The sequence below is a fragment of the Daldinia loculata genome (assembly GCF_022478755.1).
Source record: "Daldinia loculata strain CBS 113971 unplaced genomic scaffold F4817scaffold_7, whole genome shotgun sequence".
NCBI classification, from domain to species: Eukaryota; Fungi; Ascomycota; class Sordariomycetes; order Xylariales; family Hypoxylaceae; genus Daldinia; species Daldinia loculata.
The window spans coordinates 40,700-59,546 of NW_026054861.1; the positions used below are offsets into that span (position 1 = coordinate 40,700).

The 18,847-nt window shown below is 45.2% G+C and overlaps 5 protein-coding genes across 5 annotated transcripts; 2 read left to right on the plus strand and 3 right to left on the minus strand.

The window, feature by feature from the left end:
- Positions 1–2,123: 2,123 nt before the first annotated feature.
- F4817DRAFT_327459 (uncharacterized protein) lies at positions 2,124–3,903 on the plus strand. Its single transcript, XM_049302036.1, has one exon. It carries the CDS (start codon positions 2,871–2,873, stop codon positions 3,672–3,674), a length of 804 nt encoding a protein of 267 aa, XP_049162065.1. The 5' UTR covers positions 2,124–2,870; the 3' UTR covers positions 3,675–3,903.
- Positions 3,904–5,426: 1,523 nt separating this feature from the next.
- Positions 5,427–7,262, minus strand: F4817DRAFT_312702 (uncharacterized protein; the record flags this gene model as incomplete). Its single annotated transcript, XM_049300162.1, has 1 exon — positions 5,427–7,262. One exon carries the CDS (start codon positions 7,260–7,262, stop codon positions 5,427–5,429), a length of 1,836 nt encoding a protein of 611 aa, XP_049162066.1.
- A 358-nt stretch (positions 7,263–7,620) lies between these two features.
- F4817DRAFT_327463 (ankyrin) lies at positions 7,621–9,468 on the plus strand. The gene has a single exon (XM_049302037.1). It carries the CDS (start codon positions 7,718–7,720, stop codon positions 9,233–9,235), a length of 1,518 nt encoding a protein of 505 aa, XP_049162067.1. The 5' UTR covers positions 7,621–7,717; the 3' UTR covers positions 9,236–9,468.
- Positions 9,469–11,254: 1,786 nt separating this feature from the next.
- F4817DRAFT_258855 (uncharacterized protein) lies at positions 11,255–14,149 on the minus strand. The gene is made up of 3 exons (XM_049299255.1): positions 12,390–14,149; positions 11,423–12,326; positions 11,255–11,373 (listed from the first exon to the last, which is right to left on the minus strand). Exons 1-3 carry the CDS (start codon positions 13,934–13,936, stop codon positions 11,332–11,334), a joined length of 2,493 nt encoding a protein of 830 aa, XP_049162068.1. The 5' UTR covers positions 13,937–14,149; the 3' UTR covers positions 11,255–11,331.
- Positions 14,150–14,389: 240 nt separating this feature from the next.
- On the minus strand, positions 14,390–18,671 carry F4817DRAFT_327465 (P-loop containing nucleoside triphosphate hydrolase protein). The gene is made up of 4 exons (XM_049302038.1): positions 18,513–18,671; positions 17,632–18,453; positions 15,501–17,470; positions 14,390–15,441 (listed from the first exon to the last, which is right to left on the minus strand). The coding sequence occupies exons 2-4, from the start codon at positions 18,434–18,436 to the stop codon at positions 14,737–14,739; spliced, it is 3,480 nt and encodes a 1,159-aa protein (XP_049162069.1). The 5' UTR covers positions 18,437–18,453; positions 18,513–18,671; the 3' UTR covers positions 14,390–14,736.
- Positions 18,672–18,847: the final 176 nt, after the last annotated feature.

Genomic DNA, 18,847 nt, shown 5'->3' on the forward strand with positions numbered 1-18,847 from the left:
TGCGATATCCCAGCATGTCCGTTCTAGTAGTCGCTCAAGTCATATTCATATTCCTAGTAAAGAGAACAAATGAAAGTCATACGCCCAGAGTTTTACAAGAGCCCAATTTCGACATAAGGATAGGAAGAGGTATTCTCAAGGTAGGTAGGTACCTATCTAGGTATACAAACCATCATTAAGCAATATCGATACAAGATCACAAGATACTCGATAGTCACGATCTCGTTACCATGCCCGCTAGCATACGTCGACGCGGCTACTTGCGCTTTTTACTCCGCACTCGGCACATAGGAGCCGGGCATATACAGCCACTATATTACGAGGCGCATCTTGTTGAGAATCAAACAGTGTTGGTATGAGGCCGCCATACGTATTACGTATTTCAACTTGCGCGAAGGAGCTGAGTGCTAGAGTGTATCTAGGTAGAGAAGTATAGAGAAATATGTCCTACATTTCCAAACAGAGCGCTTATGTACTCCCTTGCAACTAGTCATGGGCTAGTTTCCTGCATGCAGATACCACGATGCCCGGGACTATCCGTTGATTTATACAAGTAGGTAAGTACATTCAAGTACTATACTTCTAGTTACTTCTCTTCTAAGAGAAAGGCTCAAGTATATAGTTTGAATGTGATATCTTTTGTTCCCGCTGTGAGATTATTCATTGATATTACTTGTTGATTATAATAAAGTCTTTTTATTTAAAGCAACTTAAGCAAGTAGTCAGGATCCTTCCGAGACTCTTGTACACTTATATAGCTGTGTGTGCCACTATTAGAATAAGTCAATTTTTATGATGGTTCCAATTCATAGTTGTTCGACATTTATATTAAGCCATGACGATAAATCATACTAGTGTTTCCCTTCTAAATAGTTTCTCTCCTCGTTTGGGACCTTGAATTCTGGACATTTCTTGTTATTCCACATAATAAACCAAATATTGAAAATTAAAGACGGCGAAAAGATACAGGAAACATGGAGAGGTATTGTAGTATAAAATAGGTTAGCTGTCAGCATTCTAGATGAGACATCTCGAACAAAACAAAAAACACTGCTAGTATGTAGGTACAGCCGTAGGTTCTCGTAGCTGATTTGAAGTTCCTCGCAACACAACGAAGTTGTTTCCTAGCTTCTTGGTCCACCTTGTAACATTAGCTATATGAACTTCATTACTAACTATTCTATAGAGCTACTTCGTCGGTGCCTAAACCAACGGAACTGCTAGTTAAAGGTTGGTTCTACTTTATCAAGTTTAACTACTGGCACGTAACTGGGTATGCGAGTATTAATGTATTATTATAGAAATTGTACCTAAGTTGAGCAATATATTTTGCAAGTAGAAACTAACGATGCTCCAAGAAGTTCCAATTATTAATCAAGCTCCATTTTTAGATTTATAATACGTATAAGTTGTTAGTAAGAATAGTTGAATACGCTTAGTAAAGTATCCATTAGTAGGTAGTTATAGTTATTTCTTCTTAGTTATTACCTACTTAGTTATCCCAAGTATTAGTTAAATAAAATTCGTATATAAGCTTTAACCTAGTTCACCTGTTAGAACTTGAACTTAAGCAATTACTTAAATCTCGCCTCAAAACAAGCAACCTTAGTAACTTATTATCATAGATCTAGCATTACTCACGGTAGGCACCCGGGGTTACTTAGTCAACTCAACCCATTTAATAAACTCTCCTAAGTTGAATGGCTAGTTAACATATTCTTTCAACTCCCAGTCAATGCCAGTGCTTTTATATGCTTAGGTAGCTAGTTAAGCCTCGGTACAATATCACTAAAGGTTCCTCAATGTGATATTTCTTAGATTAGAGTATCTCTTCGTAAGATAAGTTAAAGATAAGTCATTGGAGATGGTGAAGAGTCTCGTGGAGTTTGTTTCATGATGCAAATTTTCTTCGGCTCCCACCTTACACAACCTCAAGACCGCCATTTGCCCATGATGTAGACTCACGGCATGGTGCTACTACCCAGAGTGCTGAAGGATTTCCGTAACCATAGTCGAGTAGAGAAAACGAAGATGAAGTCTAGATGTTCCTTAGTGGAGCTTGAGCAAGGTTACGGGATTACGTCTTCTCCTAGGCGCATGAAAGAGTGGAAACTCAGGAGAACTAAAGATGATAATAACTAGCATTTTCATTATTGCATTGCCGAAAGCTCCACTTAGACCTCCTGAAAGTAGGCTACCTGAAAGCTTATTGTCTACGAAGATAGGTAGATAGGACGGATGTAATCTGATTGGCCTGAGACTATGTGAAACCTAGATATTCGTTGACTATGTCTCTAATTCCTTAACTCCTAACGCAACTATCCCGGATTTCCATAGCAAATAAGATGCCTTATCAAGGCTCTCCCTGCTAAGCTAACGAAAACTAAACATTAATGTGGAGATTCGAGGCGGTCTACATATGATCGTGGCATGATCAAAAAGAGAACCGTGCCAACTTATATTGTTCTCTGGATGTAATTTATTGCGGCCCCTCGCGAAGAGCTTATGCAAGACCCAACTTCATGCACGAAACAAAGGATCTCGAACAACATCTTTATCAGATGCCAGGGTCCCCCCCAAGGTTAACTTTTCCTAAGCTCGGAAATACAAGGAGCGATTGGCTCAATGACTGACGTCTACGGCGATACGGAAGACCTTGTTGGCCCGGGCAATTGAGAACCCGGCTGGTCATTCGATGCTTGATAAGAGGTCGGCCCTTAATATCCTCAATATTGATGCTATTATTAACTTTGTTTTCCTTTTTTCCGTAATACATATGTTGTTGCGCTACAATGCCTTGAATATGTATATAAATATTCCGCCACCGGATCGAATTGCCAAGATAGATCGCACATTGAGCTCAATTCTTAATGAGCAACGGAGGAGATCGAAGACGACAAGAAGCAATGGAGGTCTCACCGTTGATGCGCGTTCCAGCAGAGGTGCGGCTGATGATACTTGAATACCTATTCGACGATGGCGGACATAAGCAATTGCAAATTCGGAACGCAGGAGTTGAAAAATTGCCGAAGACAGAAGACAGACGACGAAGAAGATATTATACCTTAGAACGGACGTTCCATCGCCGCTGTTACGAGACGACCTACCAGCTCGAAACCGAGGGCGTTAACTTCTGTGTATCTGCCATGAGAATCAACAAGACGATATACGAAGAAACATCATACTTGGTCTATGGCAGACATACCTTCGACTTCGGGGATGCAATCGAAGCGGTCGAGCCCTTCCTCTCGGATCTAACACCCCAGAGCCGCGGACTTATCCGAGAAATATCCTTGTATAAGCGGGGGCCCGTGCCACCTTACGACAACGACAGGGGCGAATGGCAAAGCGTGTGCCGGTTCCTAGAAAATAACGGGTCTGTTAGAAAGCTGCGGTTGGTGGTACAGGGTGGCCGTCCCAATGCGACATGGGAAGGGCCGAAAGAATTCACCGCGGCAGACCTGAAGCTTCTCTTCGACCTCAAGCACGAGAGCTTAGACTGGGTCGGGGAGCTCGCCCGCGTCAAGGGCATCGAGGAGTTAGAGATCTTACCGGACGTTCAGTACTGCCCAGCACCATCATCTAGCAATATGATCATTTTCGCAGCCCTCTCTGCCTCTATCGAGAGGGGTCTAACAGAGTTTCTCAGAACACAGCTATGCTTGCCTCTATGATGTACAATTTGCATGTACGCGTTCATGTTATCATATATGGGATAGGAAATTTTGGTTTATTAGAAATGGGAATACATGGGTTAATTGGAGGGTAGAAAATAAATCTAGTTTACGTAACGACAACTACTTAATACAAGACAATGGCTATGTAGATTAGGCTCTAGGCCTATCGCCTTATTCAAGAAACTCGATATCATCATTCAGCTCCTCTTCTTGCACATTATTGACCCCATAGCATCAACCCACCTAATAACCTCTCCCTCAACCGTGACTACTTTGGACATACAGTGCGGGTGGTTATTTAATTGTGCCTTGTACCTAGGTGACTAGGCTTTAACTCTGTTAGGGTTGAAATAAAATCATCTCGAAGTCGACTCATCCTAGCAGCTAATGATACTAATAATTTGGAATGCTATTAATAGATACATATGCATTTATAGAGTCTAAGTATATTGAAATATACGATAAGTAACTATGAGTAGTTATTAATAAAAGGAATACTTCTATTAGTGGATAACTAGTTGCTAAAAGCAATAAAGATTATGCAACATAAAATCAGTATATCATAAATTTTCGAAGCTTCATAGAGACCACTTGGGTAATTGCACATGTAGTGAGAATGTAAGAAGATTGAGTCCCCGGACATATTTATAAGTAAAAGAGAATTGCAGGGAAGAGTTTAAAGCATTAGCCACCAGGTCAATATTAATGGTTCCCAAGAGAAATGGAAAGGCGAAGATAATAAAAAGTTCAAAGCCCTCAGAAAAATATTGTCTTCCATGGCAGTTGCCCGCTTAGATAAGCCAATGCATGTTATTTGTTTTATCATCGTCGTCGGGCAGATAAGTCTGACATAAACCAACCGACTTGAATTAGTAACCTTTAGAGAAAATGTCTGATACTGGAACAATTCGACCACTTGGTTACCTATGGTCCACCTAATATTATATCAGACCTCCTTTAGACGCGATGAGTAGTATAGCCTCGACCTAGTCCATCGACTTTCTACTACCTATCTACCTCTAAGGCAAGTATGATATAATGTGCTCATGTGAGCTGGAAAAGGGGTCGTTCGCTTCATGATTTTGCTCAATTCGATGGTTGACCTCCCTCGTACAGCTGAGTGCTAACTGGACTACTGCCGTGTAACGATCTAAGAGCAAAAAATCGTAGATTAAGAGATGAAGAGGGAAAAGTCTTGATAAATAATGAGGCCAAGCAGCCAAGTTATAAGTACACGAAATTTCGATTAGGTAAGTTGCAGATCAATTCTAGAAAGCCAATCCCGTAACAAGATCCCGGTATTGGTTACTAAATAGATATCAAATCGAGACACAAGTCTGGTTCCCCTGTGGCCTCCCTTCTTTCCTGTTATAAAACACGAATCAGGTAGTCATTGAGCCCGAGGAAGGCGCAGGTAATCCCACACCGCTTTGGTGGAGACAGGCACCGGCGCTATACTCAGCAGAGCGTGAAGAACTTCAAGTATGACTGAGAGAGACGAGAAGAGTCACCCTATCTATGACTTCGTAAACGAACCGCTATAATTACAATCTGTCAGGATTCTAGATGAGATATCTAGAGTAAAGGACACTGTTAGTATGTATAGTCGTAGGCTCCCGTAGCTAGCTTAGAGTTCCTCGCAGGACAACGGAGTTGTTTCCATACATTTTGCTCCACCTCGTCACACAATCCCTCATTACATCTGGGAACATGTTGCTTCTCCATTCTGCGGCTATTAGCCTAGTTCGTTCACTCTAACTTAGGAAGGTAATTCGACCAAGTCGTCTCGTACACTCCGGCAGGCATCGCCCGCAAGCTCGAAAACGCCACCGCAATGATGATGAGACGTGCAACAGAGTATAAAACGCTAACCAAGGGCATAGTATAAGCCAGAATTTCGTGACTCATGCGCCCTCTCCTCCACTTCGCTGTCTTGTGCGGAAAGACGTCAGTCCTGTCGAAGTTATCGTCGTATGTGGTGAGGATCTCTTGGTCGATATCACCTCGTATGTATTGTGTTTTTTGCAGATTATCATAGAGCTTTCTGAGATTAAGTGGGAAGTCTTCAGAGGTGTTGATGACGAATCGGTTCGAATTCTGCTGGACGTAGGTGGCAATCTCCGTCAGGACCAATGCTCCAAAGATGTCCCGATAATTCCCTGGAACTTTTGTGGATTCCACTAGCCGGCCTATACTTTCATCTATTTCGCCGTCGAGTTGCTCAAGCTCCTGGGCCTGACGCGTGTGATCATGCGCCTCATTTGGATGATCCAAGGATATATCATCCTTGAAGGTCTGTAATGCCCAATAACAGTACGTCATGAAGTTTTTGGCATCCTGCGCCATTCTATCCTTATCCTTTTTAGACATGAGTAAGTCCCCAATCCAGACGACAGGCCCGGGGATAAGAGAGGCGCATATGAAAAGCAGCAGAGGGATGCCCGTAGACGCTAATGATGCGGATCTCCACAGGTTTTTTTCAATACCGGACGGGAATGAGAAGTTCCATGCTACCAAATGTAGACTACCAGCAAGAACCATAAATAATATAAGCCAGGGAAGGAAAGCTTTGTCGACATGAAAGGGACGTAGAGTGTCATTTCTGAAATAGGGCAGACGAGTTTTTTGACTTTTATTTCGCCATTGGTCTATCATGATGTTGAAGAAGCGTTGCGGTTCGTAGAGAGGCCTCAAGTCTTTAAAGCTGTTAGGAATCTCGGTCCAGAGCTCGATGTTCTGTGGTTTATCCCAGCGTAGTATGTAAGTCAAAACCGCACAAGTGGCAAACGCCACAGTCATGATTTCGAGCTGAGACGTTGAACGGTGGAGATGCCATCGAGCCAGGGTCGAGAGGATGATCCATGAGATCTGCAGGAAGGCAATCGTCTTTATAAGGGCGTCTCGTTTGACCATACGCTCGATTTGGGTCTTTGAAATCGGCGCTTCTGCTGGTGGCGCTTCTCCTGGTGACGCTTCTGCCGCTGGTGAATGCTGACTATGCTCCGACGTATGGGGTGGGTCAGTTATTGCCAGATATTTTATCAACTCTCCAGAGGTGAGAGGAAAGATATCAGCCGGTCTACCTCTACCCTCGGCATCGTCCAAGAGGTTGACGCGAAAGCCTCCCATATTTGCGTAGTAAAGATGCTTCTTTGACCAGTCATTCTTTTCCTCGTACGTCATATCAAACAAACCATCCTTGCTGTTGAAATCGGTTTTGGGTTTTGGCAGATCTTTCCAAGTTTTCCGGACCCAAAGATACTCGTCGACCGCCTGGGCCAGGATAAACTCAGGAAGAAGAACTGTCAAAGTCATCCACTTGAGATGGTGTAGGAAGTTCCCTAGCAAGGTATTTGGTGTCTGCCTGGGGACGTTTGGGTGATGGATGGTCCAGGTACAGGCTATGATGGTCAAGATGCAACTCTCGAGGATATTCATGGTTCCCCGGTGAGTGGGGTTGCGCTGCCACCCTACCAGGCCATTGTCTTCGGACTGAGAAGGCAGCGTACCATTCTGCGCTGAGATTGTGGTAGGTAGATAGAGAAGTAACGCGAGCTCAACGCGGAACCAAAATGCCTTTGCCATCGCGGCTAGGAGATATAGGGCTTAGGTTACACGGAACAAGGACGGAAGGCTTTAGGACTCCTACATGAGAACTCAGGAACCCCTTTATATCTCGTTACCGGACAAGGCTCTGCATATGTACAGGAGTACATTGAAATATAGGCCAATTGCTGCGAGCACCTCAATCTGGAAACTTGACCAGTATCCCTCAAGGCAGAACTAATTACGAAAATGCTACTCGCCGGGATACGGGTTCAGGCAGCCAACGGTATCTAACGTGGCAGCGTGAGCAGCTAGTATTGGACGCCACAATGTGAGAGCTGAATCGATCTACATATGCCGTCAGCACCCCCGCTGCGTGTTAACATATTCAATGCCACCTTCTTATCATAAACCTTTTACCAAGTAGACTTATAGCATTCATCTAGTCTAGGGATTTGCTCGATTTCGAGGACGGATCGCTAACCTCGTACATTATGTCTGTCCCGTCCGACATGAAGAGCGACAAGGCCGCAAGTAAAGAGGCTGGGAATTGCTTCGACCCAATTCCAGAAGGCCTCAGTACCAAGGGAAAGAGTGCAAGCAACACACGGCTGAAAGATCTTCGGATCACGAACCTACACATCCAAACCGAGGAAGGGAATCTAGACGGGGTGAAAAAGATACTAGAAAAGGACAAGTCAAACCTCGACTTTCAAGACCGCGAGGGCATGACTGCCTTAATGATTGCAGTTAAGAACAAGAATAAGGACATGGTAGCCAGACTACTACAGTTTGGCCCGAAGCTTGATATCCAGGACAAAGCTAAAAGGACGGCGCTTCACTGGGCAGCGCAAGATGTTCGCGGCGACATGTTGAAACAACTTTTATCCGAGGACGATTCAGCGAAGACGAGTGGGACGATGTCTACATGCAAAACAGCCGATAGCGAGGGCGCAAGTCACGGCACAGAAAGTAAAGTACAGGAAAGCAGCACTGGGAGCCCGTCGATTGAAAGTATATCTCATGATGAAGCGGGTAGAGGTCTAGTAGCGAATATCGACTTACTAGACTCGAAGGGGCGGACACCCCTCTACCTGGCAGCTGAGAGTGGAAACTTCAGCGGCGTAGATCTTTTGCTGCGGAGAGGCGCAGACGACCGTCTCCCAGATGAGAGAGGGATGATACCTCTTGATGCGGCTGCCGTCGCCGGCAGGAAGGATGTTATAAAGCTGTTAAAGGACAAATGGGCCCCGGGTGAATTGAGAGACCTGGCGCCAGCCTACTACTTCCTTCAAAACTTCGTCACTTCTCCTCCGCCCCAAGGGCCCCTGAGTCTCGGGATGATCATAACGAGCCCAACAAATATGAGTTCACCCCTCAAGAAAGAGAACCCCCCACCTAAAAACTTGACGATCCACCACAGACAGTTGTCTGGGTTCAGAGTGACGCTGGCCCAAGCCAAGACGAGGCAGTACGGCCCGTGTGCAACGTCTCTTGGGACACGTCTTATCCCCATGCTTAGCCAAGCAGAACACGACATCCTTAAAGTTGGCGCCGTGGAGGATCGCTTCTTTATCCCTAACCCTGAATATTTGCAACAGAGCATTAAATCAGTTTCCGAGACTTACCCGCTGTTTGGGCCGGTTTACATAGTGACCGGCATGAAAATAGCGCGAGGCGTTTCCTTCATCCCAGCGTTGGCTACTAAGACTGGATTGGGGTTGGGGGGTGATGCGAAAGCCAACGCTGGCATAAAATCCAAGCAGGAGGAGAGTAAAAATCCGGTATTCAAGGAAGAATTCATCTTTGCAGTTTGCTTGTGGAAGCTATCTCGCAGACGACCTTTCAGGTTATATGGGGCTTCAAGATCTCGATATGAACCGTATAACCCTGGGTTTCATTATATAACCCCACAAACCGCATCCGACCGGAATTCTAGTATTCTCAGTAGTCGTCGAGTACCGGAGCCATCAGATCGTAATGAAGTTGTAAATGAGACGAGACGGAACTAGTTGATGTACAAAATCATCAGGATGTTGGCAACTCTGGACTTTTTCCATTTTATTAGAACACTCGAGCACAAACATCGTGAAATACAAGGGCGTATTAAATAGGGGTATTGTAAACGTCGGAGCTTTTAAATGGTAACACGACTTATAATAAAAGTTCATGTTACCTACCATGTTCAAGTAGAGTTTCGATAATTTATCAAGGTATAAAACCCAAACAAGCAACAAAGTGCTACTATTGCCTGGACTATCCTAACTGTGGATAGGGAGAACGATGTTGCTCTTACTTAGTGATTTTGGACATGGTTACTTTTCTATCTTCTCCAAGTTATAAACTCCTCTATATATTGAATATAGATCACACCACCTAGTACTAATCATACAGCAGCTATGTAAATACACCTAGTTATGGGGTCACCAATCCGACAGCCTCATGTATATCGTTCATCTATAAAGTAAAATCGAGATCAAGATAATAATCGTGACCACAAGACCACATTCCCTCGTCGTCAACCCTAATATTGATAATTGTCCGTCGGACACAGCAGGATTATTCCTTTTTATGATTACTCCCTCCAGCTTTGAAGTATCTGCTGGTTCACCCCCTGATTTGCCCTTCTCCATATTGAAATTCGGGATACTCGTGCCTTGGGCATCGGCCGCCTCTAATTGGCCATGAATCGTGTCTATCGATTCATTTGAAGCCCTGTAGCTCTTATCTCCCACGGCCCTGTCGTAAATGTACTGGGCAATCGCCTGGTGCCCTGCTCGCTTTGCACGTTGATACGGCGTTAGGAGATTTTGGTCTCTGATCCGGAATGGAACCCCTCCCTCAATAAGTATTTTGACAATATCGATTTCATTGCAGTCGATAGCATAGCTAAGTAATGGTAGAAGCAAACCCCCTTCGGGATTTTGGAAAGTTGCGTTATGTCGGAGGAGCAAGAAGGCACAATTTGCTCTAGCCACTTGGTGGTCTATAGCAAACATCAAAGGAGTTCTTCCTAGGAGGTCTTTTTCGTTAACTTCGCACCCGTTTTGGAGTAGGAACTCTATGGCTTCGAGCTGGCCGAAGTCGACTGCAATGTGCAAGGGCGTGTATCCCCAACGGTCCTTAGGTCCGACGCTAGCCCCCCTTTCGAGGAGAAGACGCATGCTATCTACCCTGCCGAACCGTGCTGCAAAATGTAGAGGTGTCTTCAAGTCCACGCTGTCTGTTTGGTTAATAGCCTCGTCTGCTTGAGGACCAAGGTCTGATAGATATTTCTCAAGCTCCTTTCGAGAGTAATGCCGCACGACTGAGTGAATAGGAAGTTTGTATTCTTCACTTAGTGTATCAGCCCTCGCAGGATGTTTAGGAATTGTTAAAGGGTCCGTATCCTCATCCTTCATCACCTTAGGCTCCTTCTTCCTAGCCTTTTTTAATATAGAGAAGAGTCTGTCGCGTTGAAGATCACGGGCTCTAACAAGTGGTGTCCTTCCCATCTTATCTTCAATATCTGTGCGAGCCCCGTATTCGAGCAATATTTTGGTTATTGCCACTGAGTTCGCTCCTACGGCGTCATGTAACGGTGTTTCGCCACCATTGCCTTGGACGTTCGGGTCGAGATCTAGATTCTTCAGAAGGTACCTCATGATCACGCCTCGTTTATTGATAGCACACGCATGTAACGCGCCGCGCCCGAGGGAATCTTTGAATCTGTAGTTGACACCGCGTTCTATTAAGAGCCGAACACATTCTAGGCGGTTATTATCGATGGCGCGAAGCAGCGGTGGACCCTCATACATATCTCCAGTATCTATGTTGGCACCACGGCCGAGCAACAACTCCACGATAGATAGATATCCTTTCGACGCAGCCAGGTTTAACGCGGTTTGGCCAGACAAATTCATCGACTCAATAGAGACTCTACCATCGTCTAGTAGAGTTTCTACAAGTTCATGACAGCCGTATATAACAGCGATGAGTAATGCATTGTTGCGAGGTTTGTTAGGTTTTTGTAGGCCAACATCGATGTCCTTGCGTGTGAGCAAAAGCTTCACGGACTCTTCGCATTCAGTAAACACTGCGTGCATCAAGGCCGTCCCGCCCCCATAGTTCACATCAAATGCGTTGATAGATATATCTTTGGTGGATGAAACTATTTGTTTAACGATGTTGATATGTTGACTAGTATTCTTGAGACATACCCTGTGAAGTACGGTGCGATTTCTCCCACAGATGCGTCCGGGATTTGCGCCCGCTCGTAGTAGTGTACGCACTATATCGGTATGACCCTCCTGTGCCGCATACATAAGCGGAGTAGTTTGTAGACAGTCCTCTACATCAGCATCTATGCCGGAAGATAGGAGAACCGATACGGCGTCTGAAAGGCCGAAATATGAGGCAACATGTAGACCATGAACACCATCCTCGGCGTCCCACCCAGACGACGTTTCCATATCGTCTATCCACATTATCTGTGCTGCTGCTGCTATATGAGCTTGCTTGCCCAGGAAATCATTAGTCAATTGTGCCGTTTGAGGATTTGTTGTTTCGCGCGCATGATGGCCCCAGTTGGTTGCGGCATAAGTCAGAAAGGGGTATTCATGCCGACGCTCGTCGATTAGATCTTTATGATCAGACCCCATACAGGCGCCGGATGAGAATGTCTTAAATTGGAGATATACCAGACAAATATCAGCCATCATTCCATGACCGTCGCTCCATGTCTCCAGACCGTTTTGCGCGATATAGAATCCTACAGTCTCGTGTGCAAGTCTGACGAAACCTGAGTGATCAATATCGATCAGCCCTGCACACATCGAAGATAAATGTTGAATGTTAGATAAATCGTAAGGATCTATATCATCATCTCCGGGATTTACGACAATGGCATGTGCGAGGGCTTCCGTCGACAATAATTTCCTGGCTGTAGCAACTATCGTGATGAGCTTCTTTAGCTTCTTGGCCCATCGGAGATTTCCAATGCGTCTGAATACGTTGTCGTATATCTCCTTGATGTTGGAAGGTAGCCTCTCAAGGGTGTCGATGATTTCTCTAGCAGTTGTCTGTTCCTCCAATGCATTCATATGAAACTTTGCGAGCAGAAATCTACCACATGATTCGTTAATACAGTACTTACATTTCATACTCCGTATTATGTATATTACTCACATTCCATGGGCCTCTTCTCGTACGCGAGCCGCGATGGTGGCTGGTAGGTCGTTCACCTTTCCCTGTGTGTTCTCAATCAGTGTTGTTAGTATCTGGCTGTTCTGAATTCTCCAGGTTATAAAAGTATCGATATCTCTCGGATGTGCGGAAATTGTAACAGATCCGGGCCAAGTCCATTTGAAGCATGCTTTCTTGTTGGAGCAACCGAAGCAGATGTCGAATTTCTCGTAACAATTGACACACACATAACGATCGCATTTTTCGCATCGATACGCCGCTTGTGTCCTCCAGCTTTGGTCATCTTGAATTGGTGGCGTGCCCTTGTTAACTTTAGCCACGCTGCTCTCCTTCTCGGTAGAGGAACCCAAAGTCTCTGTCTCCGTAGACCCATCGCAGTTAGCGCAGTGATACCTCGACTGGTCATCCTCATGCGGCTCTTCAAAAATTCTATATTTATTTTTACTAGAACGCTCTTTGAACCAAGTGGAGATAGACGACACTGGACGAGACGTCACCATCAGCTGTGGGAGCGGGTTCAGAGATTCTATTGTCTGAAGAAGTTCAGTCTTGTGCTTGTCGTTTGGTACTTCATCGAGACCGTCGACGATGATGAAGGTTTTCTCGAACATCCCGATCTCTGCAGATAACGAGTTGATCAACTGACCCAAACTTGGGCGAGATTGTGTATGGCTTTGAGAGTGTTCGGCATACATGTCCTTAATAGCATCTGACATTTCTCCCTTCTTTTCCACGATTTGCCGAATAAAACTTGATAGTATGCTATAAGTCGAGTGCGTATTCTCGTCATCAAAGGAGCAATAAGCAACCAGAATAGCGACATTCTTTTCAATATATTGCTCTTCAAGTTGCTGAAAAATGGTAGAAGCCAAGATTGTTTTGCCGACTCCTGGTAGACCATGACACCAGAGTGCTGTAGTTCTGCACTCTGACCATCCTCGCACTTGAGGACTATTGAGAAACCAAATCCCGGTGCCGGGAAGACGCTGCATTTGACCTGCTCTTTGCGACGCTCTGAAGTCCAGAGTTGAGATCCATTTTATAGCAGTCTCGAGCTCGGTCGTCTTGAGTGCATGGTTTAGATGCTGGATATTGGCCCTATTTTCGAGACCGACCTTTAAATGAGATCTGGTGAGAGCAACGCTGATAGTGTCCCTAGATGATCGTAGGCGGTCCAGTAGCTGCTTCACCTCCGACTTTTCAAAGGGCCATTTTAATTTCCTCCCAACAGCATTAAGTGTCCCACGAGATGTTACAATCTTAGCAGTCAGCTCCTCCATAACCGCCTTCACCTGCTCGATGGTACCCCCATGCTCGAACAAGAGTTTAATAGGACCAGACCAGGTACTTTCATCTTCTAAATCATGAGAATCAAAATCATCTTTCATTCCCAATACAATTTCATAGATGGATAGAACTTCAGCTGTAAGGTCGGATCTTTCTTTCCCGCCATCTTTGACGTCCTGGATATATCGCATTACACTCAGGGATAGTTGAAGAATGGAAATGACGCTAGATGTAGCATCCATTCTGAATTAAGCCAGCCGATGCTAAGGACGAGATATTGACAGAATTGACTAATTCATCGTTAAAATTATGGAGAGTGCCTGCTTGGAAGAATGGGGTCATGTATTGGACTATTAAAATGTTAAGATATATATCAGGCCGGTAATAATCTGCCGGTAATAATATTCAGGTAAGCATGCATGGTAGGATTTGAAGCAACCTCCTATATAAAAGTATAGTTTAGGGGCGTAAGCTGAAACAAGTAGTGACAGAGCTGTACGGCACCTACAGTAGCCCACTGCTACATTAATATACTACCTGATATTCCCGATGGAGGAAAGCTCAACATAGCCACCCAACAGTTATCCACGTATCTATTCATATACCTACATGTAATAGCACCACGCGGCATTCTTAACCAATCTTTTAGCAGTAGCAAGTAGTAAGCTGCGATGTTACGGATTACGATTTAATTAGTTGCAATTAATCTTATTAATCAGCTATATTAAGGGCAATTACTTAAAAAGGGGCTAACTTCAACCACTCCTTATAGGTATAATCACTCCTTAATATCATCGGCAAGTAAGCATCTCGAGTCAATAGCAACTAAAGCGAAGACCATGGTAGTAACATCAATGATGCGCCTGATATTCCGAAATTCTACGGTATAACAGCCGTTATGTATGTGAGTGAATAAATACCTTGCGATTCTCTTATTCTCTTATGGTATATCCTCTCCAGATTGGTATAGTGTTGAGATTGAATCTTGAATTTTAGACCAAATATCATGACAAGTAGAAAGACGTCGTCACATAGATCCACCCTAAACTGCGAAAGCTACTCTGGCGCTGCGTTTTGGTGGTCGTTCGTGTACCTCGGTATCGCTGCTCTTACTTAACGATTCGCCAGTCGTCGATGACAGACTATGCATCCGTTTCATGCCTTTATTTATCCTGAAAGGGACGGGGGCAGGTCTGTCTATTGATGTGGTGGCGTCTGGCCTTGCTTTAGTGTCCGGACTACCTGTGATCAATCCCTCATCAGGGTGAAGCTCGCGACCGGATCCTCTACCAAAAACATATTGCGGAGTTTCCAACATCGCAGTTTGGGCAACACCATCTTCTTCATCAGGCAAAGGTATTATCTTCGCATTCAGGATCCATCGGTATATAAGTCTATCGTCCAAGATCGACTTGACTTTGCTGTGCTCCGCATATGTCATCTCCTTTCGGCGATTGACAATGACCTCCTCAATGCTATTTCTTAAAACAAGAGTCTCGACGGACACCGGCTTCTGCTGGCTGATCCGTCGCGCTCTTCCGATAGCCTGCGCTTCGACCTGAGGATTCAATACTGGGCTGATGAAGTAAATTCGTGACGCAGAGCGCATATCGAGACCGAATGCTGCTTGGCTTATATCCATCAGAAGAACCCGAAACTTCGGATTGTGTGTGAAAGTTGCAACATATTGTGCACGCCTGTCTGCACTAAGACCGGCCCTTGCATAGATTAAATGTTGAATCTGTAGCTATAATTCAAGTAGTTAAGTAGATGTACTAACAAGCGGACGGGGAAGCAATCTCTTACAATTTCTAGCATGCCAGCCAAGTAATATGCAATGTTTTCGTTGTCATAGAAAACAATGATCTGCTCCTCAATTTGGTACTTGACGATAGAATCGATGAGGTAGGATAGCTTGGCCGAAACTGTCGAGATAATTCTAGTCTTCGCTAAAGGCTCCGCGACCTTAACATGACCCCCTGGTTCTGTTCCAATTCCTTGCGCGCTCTCGATGAGCGGCTGTGTTGCGTTCCCTAATGTACCTGATTTCGGTATCGCATGATAATCACCCCCAAGAGCGGTGTTTCCCGCTAAGGCCGAAGCCTGGCTTGGTTGCGTTGCGACGTAACCGGCGGCATCCATTGCTGCCATTAAGGCCTGAGAGCGCTCGGCCGCACCTTGTTGATCAAGACGACCGCTTTCTATCATAAGCTGCAGAGATGTTGGAGCGTCAATGCAGGGATTCAAGAACCTCTGCAGTGCGTGTACCATCCCAGCATCAGTACAAATTGGTTGACCACCGGCGTCCGAATCATCAAGCGACCAGTTCTTTCCGCCACCCCCAGGAAAGTTGTCGATATACAACGGCATGGCGTGGAATGTGTTGCTTACATCTTTTAACCGGTTGTTCACCGCGATTTTACCGAAGTCGATTGCCTGTCTCAGTAGGTCCTCGTCCTCGCCACTGATAGGAATATCCTTCTTCTCAAGAAAGCCTTCTGCGGTCTCCAATGCTTTCGCTATATCTTCAGCTGAGTAAAATACGCCGCCAAAAAAGCAGGCTTGCCTTAAGTTCCTAACGAGTTGGGCAAGACTCTTACGCTGCCTCTCGTGGAAGAAGTAATCCATATCTGTCCGCTGCGACTGCACTGAGTTGAAAATGATCATCATTGAAAAGAGATTTAGAGACAGCTTATCCTGGAACGAGCCATCGAGTAGCACGATCTTTTCTTCTACTGGGGGGAGTAGCGTGCTGATATCCGAAAGCTGATGACGAATGATCAGCGAATCGAGAGCCGTCCTTAAACAATCTTTGCGATTATGGCCCTTGGCGTGCTGCTCTGGATGCATCACATACGTGTTCCAATCCGCTACACTATCGCCAGCCTCGTCCTTCGTGTTCGCCCACGGGCGAACCTTAAGGTACTTTGCCGCAAGGTTGCCAATTCTCTGTAGATCCTCCCTTTCTTGTCGTAAGGTAGACTGCATCCTCCCTTTTGAGCCCTCGTTGTTACTCTTATCTTTCGTCTCGGAAGACTGCTGTTCAACACCATAGAGACCCCTCGAAGGAGTCCCTGTGACGACCCATCGGGCGGCAATCTCAAGACGGTCGAGGACTCTCATAACATCGCTCTTCCAGCTCCGACTCTTATTTCCCAACTTGTGGCCTTCGTCAATGATACATCGTTTAAACCGAATGTATTCGAGCGGACAATAAATATCTGAAGTTGGCCCCTCCTTATTTGATCGCTCCCTCTGGATCCACTCGAAGCGACTCTCGGAAAAGAGGATCAAGTCGTAACTTAACAAGGCAGTCACCGGTGGAATAGCTTGCTTCTCTACGAGCACAAGAGTGTTTAAACCGGCTGTATGCTTCTTCATTTCATTCTGCCATTGTTTAACAAGATTGTTAGGGACAATAACGAGCGTGGCATGGCTCAGATAGACTTCTTTGGGTGGTACAATTCGAGGCGTGGTTCTGTTACTTCTTCTTGGTTCTACTAAGGTGTTCTGTACCTTATATAATGCACGATTTTCCAGCCGGGTCAAGGCGTCTATGCAGTTCTGGTATTCGTAGCCGAATTGAGCAGCAGATGCCTCGAAATATGGCTTCCATGCTATGGAATTCTTGTTTGCAGTGGCTGCAGCCATGTCAAGCAAGCTTGCACTTTTTAATCTGGACGGAACTTGAGCCACAAAGGGTTCTGGAGCTTTTGTCGGTTCACTTTTTGTACACAGAATAAGGGCTAGACATATAAGGGTCTTGCCAGTACCCACTATAGCAATAGTTAGTGATTTCCATTCAAGAAGACTAATAATTGCTTGGTAGGCTGTCAGGAGATTTATTCACACGGTCACAGTTTCTAATACAGAACAGATATAGGGTGCGGTTGAAATAAGAGGCGGAGGGTTGCTAAGACATTCTGGTTTTACTTACTTTCTTCGGCAAGGATCCCGCCACGCACTCTATCATAATATCTAGGTTCTCTCAAAACGATGCCTGAGACATTGTCAAAGTACCAAGGCCGTCCTTCCTGGTCAAGCACTGATCGAAACCGGGGATCGACAATCCTGCCAGGATTTTCTTCGCGTTGAAGCATAAGTGCTGCTGACCTGCCTTGGTAGGGGTAAAGCTTCGTAGTTAGACCAGGAACCTGACTCTCTAGCAAGCACTGCATCCCGTCTCGGGTATCAGGGTTGGTTTCTAACTCGGGAAGGGGGTCGGGAGAAGGAACATTGTTGAACATGGTCAAGAGGGATGTGAGCTCGCCATCAGGCAGACCTTCGCTCTGGGGCATTGGCTTCTCATGATTATCTTCCTCTCCATTCCATGATTTCAATGAAAAGTCAAGCTGGGATATGAGTAGGGACATTGCTCTCGTCAGCTCATTTCTAAGATCGATAGTGCTTCTGTCAACATCTTGAGGGAGGATGTAAACTCGAATGCGACCACTGCTGTTGATATGGGAGGTAAAACTAAAAGAAATCTGAATCCATCGACTTTGCCATGATGCTACAAATGGTTGCAATAAAGGTAGTCTTAGGAGCGCTTCCTGTGCTTGACTTGGAAGACAGGCAGGCTCAGGGATATCATCAAGACGCCGGGAAAAGAACTTCCATGACTGCGGCTTCAATGTTTCCCAGGATTTAGGTGGTATTAGGTTGGTATCATCCATGGATAACTTAAGACAGCCAGCAGGGATGTATTTGTTGAGCCCTGGGATGTCTATTGCAGACGCCATTGCAGCAGTTGGTAATACTGGAGCCGTGTTAGTGAAAGCAGATCCTATCCATGGGTGGCCTCGGCGATAGAATTACGACTTGGAAGGGTGTTCAGTCCATATTTAGGGTGAGATATCACGGCGATGCCATTACAAGAATGTATAGGTAGGTACCTATGGGGATGTATTAAATAAATAAATGGTTGTCTAGAAGGAAGGTGCAGTCTTGATACAGGTAAGATTCATTAGTAAGAAAGAACAGGTGATGTTAAACTAAAAGGCAGCTACAAGCCCCCAATCTATGCATTTATTCCAGTACAGAGTGCGGCCTAATTTATTGCCTCGAGTCTATTAAACGGTTTAATTCACTTATTGCAGATTGTTTGTCAATATTGCGACAAACCTGCCAGGTGGCTTGTTTAACTTTGTGCA